The sequence below is a fragment of the Spodoptera frugiperda genome, chromosome 25, assembly GCF_023101765.2.
Source record: "Spodoptera frugiperda isolate SF20-4 chromosome 25, AGI-APGP_CSIRO_Sfru_2.0, whole genome shotgun sequence".
NCBI classification, from domain to species: domain Eukaryota; kingdom Metazoa; phylum Arthropoda; class Insecta; order Lepidoptera; family Noctuidae; genus Spodoptera; species Spodoptera frugiperda.
In genome coordinates, this window is record NC_064236.1 from 3,198,561 (window position 1) to 3,210,790 (window position 12,230).

At 38.3% G+C, this 12,230-nt stretch overlaps 1 protein-coding gene across 3 annotated transcripts; it reads left to right on the plus strand.

Annotated features, from left to right (window-relative positions):
• The first annotated feature begins 1,115 nt into the window (after window positions 1-1,115).
• On the plus strand, window positions 1,116-12,230 carry LOC118268856 (glycine cleavage system H protein). 3 transcript variants are annotated; one of them, XM_035583627.2, is made up of 6 exons: window positions 1,116-1,139; window positions 2,374-2,456; window positions 3,017-3,129; window positions 5,434-5,513; window positions 10,857-10,985; window positions 11,791-12,230. In XM_035583627.2, exons 1-6 carry the CDS (start codon window positions 1,131-1,133, stop codon window positions 11,947-11,949), a joined length of 573 nt encoding a protein of 190 aa, XP_035439520.2. In that variant the 5' UTR covers window positions 1,116-1,130; the 3' UTR covers window positions 11,950-12,230. The 3 variants fall into 3 exon arrangements, with proteins under 3 accessions (XP_035439520.2, XP_035439529.1, XP_035439539.1); XM_035583636.2 differs by lacking the exon at window positions 1,116-1,139 and having other exon boundaries at window positions 2,356-2,456; window positions 3,011-3,129; XM_035583646.2 differs by lacking the exon at window positions 1,116-1,139 and having other exon boundaries at window positions 2,366-2,456; window positions 3,004-3,129.

Genomic DNA, 12,230 nt, shown 5'->3' on the forward strand with positions numbered 1-12,230 from the left:
TTTTATAGTTTAGTAAGTTCCTCATTTACCCACGTGATAATTTGTTGTTAAGACACTTTACTATTTGTTGAAGAGGTAAAGAATTAATGTGAATGGTACACACTAACACTGTTTAGATCAGGTTCACGTAGCTATACAAATAAAAATAACTATATAACTATAACTGTATAACTATACTTTGAGACGGTCTAGGGACAATGAGCCTGTGTCGTTAATATGTATAAGTTTCTCGTGACGAACATTTTGGTTTGAGATGCCGTTTGTGTCTCTCTTTCACATTTTTCACCCGTTGAAGAACAGTGCGGATTTGACATTGAGTTTTGAATTCAATTCTTCGAACTTGGCTTACTTTTCTACATAGGACTTATAACACAAATGGGGAAAAGTAGATGTACATTTTACAGTGGCATTAAGTGCGGTAATGTGCAGGTGCACCTCTGCCTACCCCTTCAGGGATAAAAGGCGTGCCGTTGCAGTTTTCGAGATTGCCACACAGGTCTTAACTGGACTTTGGCAATCCATATAGTGATGTGAGTGTCTTCTTTACCCCCACTCCACTCCAGCAGCAGTCATGACGTAGCCGAGATAAGTTTTGCGATAATGATTCCGGGACTTTTTTTGGAATTAGATTCGACACAGTAATGACCGAGTTCAACTCATTATGAGTGTTATAAAAAAATGAAACAAGTTTTTTTTTATCGTCAGACCTACATATTTTCGTCAATTAATGTGCTGCTTAGATAGGTATGTGACCTATTGCCTTGATCGCGATGGTCACAAGATCTTTTTATTTTTATATATATTTTTTATATTTGATGGGTCAATGTTTGCTCGCTATCTTGCGTGGTGGTAAGTGATGATGCGGCCAACGATGGAGTACTTCTACGTCTGCCCATAAGCAACCTATTTACTCGGGCCTTTAAGACATCCAGGTTATCAGGAAACATAAACAATAACATAATACCCGGTAAAGACCTCCACTCCTTAGCAGTTCGCACTTCGAAGCGCTTCGAGCGAGTGGGTGGGATATCTACCATGAAGCGGGGGCGCTGTGCAGATTGTCTTGTGGTTGGATGATGGAAAGGACTAGGTGGAATCAAGCTGTGCAATTTCTCCGCACTCTCACCGAAATGTATCCGGTAAAATACCCTCTTGCTAAGTAGTTGAATTTCTGCGAAATTGGGTTGATGTATGTGTAAACGTCTGAAGTGGGCAAAGTGTTATTGGATTTCCGGGTTTAATTCATATAGTTCAGAGTAGATAATAATACTCTTGAACCTTTTTAGGGTCATAATAATAATTAATTAATAAAAAATACGCATTATTTCTTTTAAAGTTCCGTGTGCATAAGTGTAAATATTTTAAATCTGGCTTGCCCCATTTTGTCGTAACATTACATAATATTTTCCGACAAATACATTGCAAGATTACATGACACTACTTACATGTGATGTAGGTACGAGATACACGCCGCGACCCCCAGCAGGGTGTCGTCATACTGATAAGGCTTATCTCCCGAGGACAACACATTGTCAAAGACATCTGTGTCACTTAGGTACATAATAACATATTGAGACTGAGATACTGTACATGGGCGTCTAGACCACGGCGATCACTTACACTATTGGCGATTCTAAATAAATAATTGTATATTTTTACGACCAGGAATAACGAAACTATGACTTATAGTACTGACCGTATAGTACCTACTGACGAAAGGTTCATTACCTTAGTATGGGTTTTAACACCGTATTATAGCATTGCCTTCTATTCTCTCTAGGAGTTGGCTGAGATATCGCATTGTTTATTACACGTATATTCATATCGCACTGTATTTTACAAGTAATTTTACTTAATATTATATTTACTTAAATAAAAATCTTGCGTGTTAAGGAACTTATAGTAGGCAATATCTAAAGTTGCATTAGCCACCTTCCAATTTCATCATAAATCTAGCCATGTGCGTCCATGTGCGTAGGTTGAATTCAGATTCTTAGATTTTATTACATAGTTCGTTACAAGTCGACCTAAGCGTGTTAAAAAGGGATGAGAACACTAAGTTTTTTTTGAGAGGAAAAATCATCCTAATACTTTAACCAGAGGGACTGTCAGACTCTTACTGACTGTAAACCACCCTATTCCTACTCCTGCTTTTCGAACTGGAGCCCCGGTAGCCAACAAGGCACTCCACAGCTCTTGAGTGCGTTACAAATTTGCAACTGGGAATCATGACCCAGTCCTTGTACTCCGAAATGTATTTGCTTTGACATTAGTAACTATACTAATTCGTGTTTGCGTAGAAATTATGTATTTATCGGCATCTAAGTGGAACTTCTGTTTGTGTGTACGGAGTAATGTGTGGTGATAACACAGTGCTCTGCGCACGAGTCGGCCCGCACTGCTGCACGACGCGCCGACCTGCGTGTACGACACTACACTTCTCGTCCACGACTTAGGTGAGTTGTATCCCGAAATATTTGTAATATAGCATGTTGTAATATAAACAATATTTGTAACGACTTTAGAAGTGTCTAGATCTCTCTTTTTTATTTTGTAAGAATGCAAATCTTTAGTTCCTAATTAATTTGCGAATGATATATTTTTTTTCATGTACTCTCCATTTCTATATACTACTTGAATTTCTTTAATACCTATGTGTAAATGTACTTGTTGTAATTACAGTACAAAAAATTTATAGTTATAAATGAAAATAGGTAGGTAGGATTTAATTTAATGCTGATCTGAAGAACCAGTTTTTATGAGATGAGGGGGCACATTATCTGATGGTGGATTAATTGATGATTACGTTTTGTTTCATGAAATAACTGAAATACTATTCCTGCACCCTTAGTAGTCGTCCTTGTATTATTTCAACGGTAGTACTGACAGAGATGATGAAATATGGCACTAACACCTAAGGTCGTAAGCTCTTGTATCTGTGTGTGACGCGGATGCTTCAGGCTGCGACGCTGCGAGGCTGCGAGGCTGCTCATTGATGGACAGTTGTTAGTTTCAGTGAACCGGCAGTAATGGTGGTGTGCAGTGTATTCCGCGTGACGTCACGTCTGGCCCGCAGCAGCTTCGGCGCGCAGTGCGGCGCCCGCGCACTCTACAGCACGGACAACAAAGGTAACACGCCTGACGAGCACACCTTCAACGAATTGTCTCCATGTAGCGCTGAGCTTACTTTAGCATTGCTTATATCCGATTACATCTTGACTCAGTCCACGCAGAGCAGATAACAGAACCTACAGACTAATGACTTACAAACATCACTATATTGTTGCTTAATGGTATTGACCTTAACTTTACGCTATTTAGGCCAAGATCCAGTAAATATTAGTCGTCATTACAGGACAATTAAAACATATATGTTTATATGTTACCAATCGAACATTGCCTTTTCGGTAGAGGTGCTTAAGTTAAAGACTTATCAATAAGCCGGGTGATGTGAAGGATTCAAGAGCACGACCTTATTTAGTTAGTGATTGTTCGCATTGAAAAAGTTCCAATAAATAGTAAATATACATCAGTTATCAGTAGTGGTCAAGAACATTACGCAATGGTCGCCTTCCACTATCGCACCCTACCGCGTCTCTTGCAAGTGGCGCGGCACGTTGCGAAATTCTCTCAATACCGCTCTGTGTGTAACAAACAACATCACGTTGACGTCATGTGTCTAGTTGATAGTTCAATGTAATAGCTGTAGCAACTAATCATGATCAATTATTTTTGTTTTACATAAAGTACTGATAAAAGTTCCAGCACCCTTGCGAATATTTTCCATATTTATAACTTAGTAAGCGAATGTTTGATGTTTTAAGAAAATAAGTGAATGCTGCGCTAATTATTTATTTATTTATTTTATACTTTATTGCACACATACGTAAAATACATTTACATTGTAATAGTAATTAGAGTATAATGGGCGGTCTTATCACACACGGCAATTTCTTCCAGACAACCTTTGGATGATATTTTTAAAATGATCTGGGAATGAAATTATATTAGTTACCTGTGTTATAGAACATGCGAGTGTTTAGTCAGTTACCTGGTTGAAAGTTGATATTGACAAATAATACAATACTACACATAGAACGTCAAATTGATAATTCTTCTTGTTCTTTTTTTTCTAAACCTTGGAGAAAACAAATTAACTGAATCTATTATTTAATCATGATTTGCAAAATCAATATAAATTTAATAAATAAATGCCTAAATATAGTAGAAATAGATATATTACTAAGAAGTTGCTAGGCGATGCTGACAAGAATTCAACCAAGCAACGACAAGCACTGCACTCAGGTTATAGGGGTAGTACAAATGTATACTGACAAGAAGAGAAGATAACTAAATTTGCTCTCAATTGAGTGCCCCACAGGGAGCAAATATTTTCTTTTTGAGGGGGGAAAATCATCCAATGTCTTTTCTCGTCTTGGGCGAGGCGAGAGGGAGTGTCAGACTCTTACTGACTAAAACCACCCGTTCCTACTCCTGGTTTTCGAACCGGAGCCCCGGTAAACCCGCCAGGTAGTCCGCAGCTCCGGATCAGGCATCAGCCCTACTGGGCCCCATCTGTGGTGGTCTGATGGCTCTTTGAGGCGCGCGCGGAACGCGACGCGCTGCACGCACGGGTCTGGTAATGTTCGGGCGGTGAGCTACCCTTGCTCGCCGTCAGCAGGCCCGCACTTACGGTGGCCGGAGATCGTCGCGCGATCCCCGAACGCCCGGAGTGTCTCTCGCGACGAGGGAGTAAATAACTTAACACCGTACTCAGAGTGATTTAATGGTTACTTAACCCAGTCTTTAGCAATTGTTTCCGAAATAAAATCATAACTAAGGAATAGTTTAAGTAATCATATAATGTCTCTGAGTGCGGCAGTTAGTCTCTGAGGGTCACAGACTTGGACTGTAACGTTTTGCAGTTAGGGCCTTCTGAAACAGATTCTTACTATAAAAAATAGAGGAATATATACGTAGCCCTAACAATGACTCCCATGCTATACACAATTATGACAAACGTACGTAAACATAGTGTATTTTAGACTAAGTATTATTGTAGAAAAGATACACAACCACGTCGATCATAATTATGAAGATTAATTACCCTGTTTAAAGAAGACCGTTTCCCATGTGGCCAATAACTATATATTAGTATATTTCTTGAACAATACCGACATAAATTCATAGCAGCCTGTGCGATATATTTATTTATTTATTTAAAGATACACCAACGACTTATTCACTATATTTGACACATTATATATTTTCACCAATTTGCTGTGAATTCATCATCATTCATCATATTTAGGCAGCACTTGCAGTTTATATCAGTTAAAATAGTAATTTGTAAGCATATATGTTAGATACATATATTATATTATCAAACGTAAATGTGGCAGTATATTTATCTCTTGATTGTTTTGATTCCAGCTCGGTTTTACACAAAGAAGCACGAGTGGGTGTCGGTGAGCGACAACATTGGCACTGTCGGCATCTCCAGCTACGCACAGGTTCGTATCATAGTCAATATCAATATATTTACTTTAATTTGACCAGAAGGACATTTCAGAAGTTTTTTTTTATTTTTTTTTTAAACGTTGCCCCACATTAGGATTTTCTCCTGTGTCGTGGGTGCGTTTACAAACATACAATTTCACAAGCACATGACACCCAGACCCGAAACAACAATTTGTGGATCACACAAAGAGTTGCTCCGTGCGGGAATCGAACCCGCTACCCGTTGCACGGCAGTCAGTTGCCCAGCCACCGCGCCAACCGTGCAGTCGAAATTATAAAAAACGTTTAGAATTAGAAGGTTTTAGGTCGGATATATAGTGAAGTTATTTGCTGGTTCCAGAGTGTAGGTTCCAACGAGAAGAAAGATCAAGAAACACTGTGATTAATCTGTTTCAATCAGTTTCTATATCATCATCTATATTAATATCGAACCATGGAGATGTTAATTAATCTACTAGTCGATCTCTGAATATCACATTGAAATAATCAAATGTCTTCAACCCCATATAAATCCAGGAAAATGTATTTATATGGGGTTCTAAATAGCTCCTTCAAAAGAGAATTTGGCAAATACCAGGAACAGCTTAGTTGTAGTTATCCAGAACCTTGCTACATGTGTAAGTCGTGGTGGAAACGGTGCCCGCTTGTAGGATATATGATATATACTTTCAAAATATATCCAAAATATTACATTCATAGTATTTTGTCATGGAAATATTTAAACATAATGATGTGGTCTGTCGATCTAATTAACTAATATTTAAGGAGAATTTATTCTGAATACGTCTTTTTATGATAAACCAGCTAACTCGGCACACTTTGTAACGCCTCAAACATGTATTTCTCACCTTTTAGACCTGGACTTTCACAAATAATTCAAGACCAGAATTAGCCAAATGGGTCCACCCGTTCTCGAGTTTTAGCGAGACTAACGAACAGCAATTGATTTTTATATACATATAGAGATATGAAACATGCCGCCGATCTTGATTCTTAACTTTAGTTTAAGAAGCACCATGTATAACACGGCTGTAAGTAGTATTAGTATTGAGGAAAGCAAGCCAGATACTGGAATCAAATTTTCAAAAAACTTTCGTATGTATTTTTTTTTCCTAAAACTGACATTGTTATTAAGTATGTAATAGATGTCTTAAGATTGTTTTATGCTCATGTTGGCGTATGTTTGACTCTCTTATATTACCGCTTTTGTGCTTACATGGTATTATCATCTTCCACAAACAAGTAAGGAAGAAATATCTTGTACATGAAAAGCAAAAAATTCAGCGTCAACTTGCGTCATTTGACTTCTAACGGCTGGTCGAATGAAACACTGATTTAGATTAGTTTGTAATAGTTAGTGAACCGTGTTACACACTGCTCTGTACCGGATAAATCCTGTGTATTAGAGGTCAACTTTACTGACAGCTGCGCAAGATTGGCGGAGCGCGAGCGTTGACGCCGATCGCGCCAGCGCCGACTCTCTACGCCACCGCCCAATGTCAGCAGATTAGGTACTCAGTAACCGTTATCAACTGGCCGTTAACTTTGTTTCGTGTGCCGCTCATTAAGCTATCGACCGACTAATAGTAATAAAACAACAAACATTAACATTATTATCTAGTCATTTCTAAAACTCAGTCGTTAGATTTTGGATTACATGGGTTTATTGGTAAATAGGGCTTTTTGAATTTCTCAGTTTCCATTCGAAAACTTTGGTCAATTATTAGACTAGAAAGAAGTCAGGCTGCCTTGCAACAAGAAAACATAACTTATTTATACATTAAAAAAATATGATTGCTTTGTTACATTGAACTCTGAAACCCGATTCGTCTTTAATTTGTTTTTACCTCTCAGTTTAATATTGATAAAGTCAGTAAGTAGGTACCTATTATTGACTTGACCTGGGCAACTTGTAACCAAAGTAGCAGTATACCAAATTCACACAGCAATAATTTTCAGATATCACTAGAGATGAAAATTTCGGAATGTTTCTGAAACTTTGGAAGTTTTCCAGGTAAAATTCCGGAATTATTCTGGAAAGTTTCCAAAACAAGGGAATTTTGGAAGTTATCAAAAATATAATATTCTTGAAAAAAAGCAACGTTTTTTTATTTTAGGTAACCACAATGACTTGAAATGCATAATAGATGCAATCTTTGTTAAATACGAAATAATTTAAGGAACGTAAAGTAATAAAAATACTAATTAAATAATCGAAACATTAATTTAAGTTTTTATCATTAGTGATTCTGCTAAAATCTAATTCAATGAATCTTGTGTAGGATCAATTCCCTCTGAATTCTCTGATTCTGACACATTAAAATTAGATAAGCTTGCTTCTGGCTCTTGGAAGCTAATTTCTTCTATATCTTCATCAATTTCTTCTTCCTCTAAATCACTGATATATTCCTCCTCCTTATCAGCAAAATAAACATTTTCGTTTGGGTTATCGGATAACAATCTTATATTGGCTCGCACTGTAATCAGCTTCTGCAGTCTTTCAGTTGTAATTCTATTTCTACAACGAGTCAGTGTATTTCCAAAAAGGGACCAATTTCGTTCGGTAGACGCTGAAGATGGAGGTATAGATAACAATTTTCTGGCAACGGATGATAGAATTTGGCAGTTACAGAGACCTCTCCACCAAGTTCTTGGTTCAATATGATCAACAGTAGTCCAAATACCAGTTTGACTGTAAAAACCACTTTTTGCGCGGTATTCAGCTAAGTTTGCCATGATCTTAGCAGTATTTTTTTGAAGTATTCCGGCGTATTGGTTAATGAATTCTTGCCCTTTCGCAACTTTTTCAGGTGTCAGCTTAAGCCCTCTAAATCTGGGGTCTAAAATGTTGGCCGCAAAATGAATGGGCTTCTCAACGAAATGCTGCCTTTTCCAAATAGCTCCAATAATGTACCGTTCCTCTTCTTCTGTTACGACTTCGCAAGTACTTAGAGCGCTAGACATAATTTCTTTAACATAATCAAGCATTTGGGGTACTTCAGATATAACTGCAGCGTCTGATTCTAGTTTAGTAGTTGCCACAAGGATGGGCTTTAAGATATTGTGGTATGCATTGACCTTGATCCAAATGTCTTCCGTAAGCACATGTTGCTTAATTTCCCGATTAATGCTTAAATCTTGACAAATCATTGTCGCTTCGAGAGCCTCTCGGATACTAAGAAAGGATTCCATCATTATTACAAAACCTCCCCATCGTGTTGGGCTTGGTAACTTTAAAGTCTTCGAATTATTTTCATATTTTTCTTTTTGCATCTTTTCAAAATACGCTGATTCTACGTGCCTCTTTTTTATGTATTTTATGATTTTAGTAATCAAATCACAGCATGCTTTAAAGTTTTCAAGCTTCATGATATCCTTTAAGAGCAAACTTAAAGTGTGTGATGCACAACCTATCGCGAAGACGTGCATATACTCGGTCTCGATCATTCTCCACGTGGCTTTCATACTATTCGTATTGTCAGTCACAAGTGCTACAAATTTAGATGGACCAATTTCATCAATAATAGTTTTTAATTGTGTAAATAAATACGTTGCAGTCTCGCGATTTGTACCAGGGTATACACACTTGTAAAAAAATGGCTTTGGGGTCGTTATTATAAAATTAACGGTACCCTTACCATTTATGTCTGTCCAGCCGTCCATCACAATTGTCAGGGCTTCTGCTTGATTAATGATATCAGATGTTTCTTTTTGCACGCGTTCATATTCAGCATTTAACAGACTATTGCTTATCATGTACCTTGTAGGGACTGAGTAAGCTGGATTCAAAGCATTTATTGCCTTTTGCCACAAACTGGATTCTAAAATATTTAATGGCGTACCAGTAGCATAAATTGCACGAGCAAAACTAAGATCTATTTCTCTTTTTTGATTTGGCGTAATTGAATTTTGTGGTTGTTCATTTGACTCATGAGAAGAAGCTAATGACTGTAATGAGTTTTCTCTTCCTAAAGGACTCGGCGTAGATATAGGAATTGTGGACAAAACATGCTGGAACTGTGTTGATGTTGAACTACCCACAGAAGATGGTGATATTTCAATGGGCTTGTCTTGTAAAATTGTTTTAATATCTTCCGGACACTGTTTACAAGCACTCAAACAATGATTTTTTAACTTTGTTGCATTGGTTCCAAAATGTTTTCGACAAAAATTGCACCTAGCGGTTTTTTTGCCATCCGTATTTATCAATTCAAAATAATCCCAAACCTTTCCGGTTTTCCGAGGCATTTTTACAGTTCATTTATTTAATTAAACTTGCACTTGTGGCGACACATTGACAAGTAACAAGTGACAGATGACAGAAGTCGCACATAGACTATCGACGAGCAAATCAATGGATAACGTCACAAATATCCTGTATCGCACATATGAAGTTTGCATGCGAATTAACACGGATAGAAAATCCCAACGAACAACAGTTGGGCAGAAAGCCCGCCAGGCTGATCACCTCGCCTGGTCGGAGGATCCTCCTTTTCTTAGGGAACTTTACTCTCTGTTCCCTAAACACTTATTATTACACACTGCACTGCTATACTATATATAACAGAAAAAAGCAAGACTCTGCCCTTACAAACAAAACGATCCAGCAATGACGCAGGCGCGCGGCTTCGAGTGACGTATGAGCAATACTAGCGGGACGACGTATCTCGGCGGCCGGCGCAGTGGCACTCACCTCCCCCCGCCAAAATATTGTCCCCCGCCCGCGAACAAGTTAGTACTTGCGCTTGCTCTCTGAATGTATTTCCGCAACTATTTTATATTTCTATTAGTACCTACTCCATTTATAATAATAAAATTAAAAAAGGGAAATAATGCTATAATTCAGTGATATTATAATATTTTTTATAAACTTCCAAAACTTCCGGAAGCTATGGAATTTTTCAGGAATCTTTCCTTATAGATGGAAACTTTCCTGGGAGTTTTCATCTCTAGATATCACGCTCACCAAATAATTATTGTAATGTATTTTGACACAAGCTCCATACAAGACTTGTCTCTTTCGTGGCTAAGTTATCGGGACCTGTGATGAGCAGTTCCATTGTATACCTTACCTGTAATATAAAAATAAGTCGGGTTTTCCTTCCTGACGCTATAACAACAGAACGAATCGATTTCCACGTTTTTGCATTCGTTGGAAAGGTCTCAGGTTTGCTAGTGTTGTCTAAAATAATGGCTGAATAATCATGCCATCATTATCAGCCGTAAATCGTCCACTGTTGAACAAAGGCTTCTCCCCTGGTACTCCACGTAGGAACACAATCTACTACCAGCAATTTAAATTGAACTGAATTATCATGTACTTCATCAATTTGCAGGACGCGTTGGGTGAGGTGGTGTACGTGCAGCTCCCGGAGGTGGGTAAGGAGATCGCCGCCGGAGACGAGTGCGGCGCCCTCGAGAGCGTCAAGGCAGCCAGCGAAGTCTACAGCCCTGTCTCTGGCACCGTTAGTATCACACTTACATAGAGGGGAAAGACCTCAGATATGTCTGCCTTGTCAGTAAACTGGTCACCAGTGCGAGCTTGATGAAAGTATTTCTAGAGTTTCTGCCTCAGGGCTAAGAGTTGTTGTTATAGAGCCGGGGTTCCCAACCCTTGTATAGTAAAGGACCACTTTTATATAATTCCTGTTAGACTAGGGTCCAACAAGAATGATTCGTTCACATGAAAAGAGTAACTTTTTGTCTTCTGCGGACCACTGGTGATTCACGGACCACCGCCGATTGGGAACTACAGTTATAGAGTATAGAGGGTTTTATTTTCAAACATTCTTAATACCCGTTTAGGCTCTGTAAGTAGGGGGTTATTAGAAGTGCTGTGTTGGCTGTAGCCGACGTATGTTATTAATGCTAGTATACTTAAGTTGTAACAGTTGAGTTTGACTTAAATCATCATCATAGGCGTGCTTTTCCACCAGAGATGTGCTAAGTGTTCAAAAATTCTTTAATTTATTTTTTAATACGGTGCCCTATATTTCCTTCTTTGTCGTGGCTGCTTTTATAAACATACAATTTCAAATATATATGACACCCAGACCCGAAACAACAAGTTGTGGATCACAAAAAGAGCACGGCAGTCACTGTCAACTGCCCAGCTACCGCATCAACCATGCAGTCAATTAAAAGTGATAGAAAAAGTTTGGTTGTCACAAAAATATTCTTTGTTCAGTACTTTTCAAAATTTTTGTTGTGAAAAAAGAAATAATATCTGCCATGTGCCTTCATTAAAACAAATTCGATGTAACCTTCCAGATAACAGAAGCAAACAAAGAAGTAGAATCCAAACCAGCGCTCATCAACAAATCTTGCTACGAGGAAGGCTGGCTGTTCCGAGTGAAGCTGGCCAGGCCCGAGGAGCTGCAGCAGCTGATGGATCAGGCCACATACGACAAGTACCTGGAGGAGCACTGACCAGCCACCCAGCTTAGACATAGGACCGTATTTATACTGTTGTTGTATTCCCTGACATTCTTCTAATCACACTAGTTGTAAGTGTTCATAATATAAAAGAAACATTCAACCTAGCTTTGGATGTTGCTCCTGACTCCTGACACAAGATGACCGTGGCTCTCAATAGATTTAACTGACCCCTGTGAACATCTGCTGAAGCTCTCTATAATCATAGTGTGTTATGTTAAACTAGGTATCTTATTACATGTAATGTATTGTGATAATTAAAGGTGTCTTTTTGC

Excerpts from the sequence above, each read along its gene's own strand:
- LOC118268856 (XM_035583627.2), top strand. Across the intron at positions 5,514-10,856 it reads GCATCTCCAGCTACGCACAG|GACGCGTTGGGTGAGGTGGT; the intron begins GTTCGTATCATA and ends ATCAATTTGCAG. Across the intron at positions 10,986-11,790 it reads ACAGCCCTGTCTCTGGCACC|ATAACAGAAGCAAACAAAGA; the intron begins GTTAGTATCACA and ends GTAACCTTCCAG.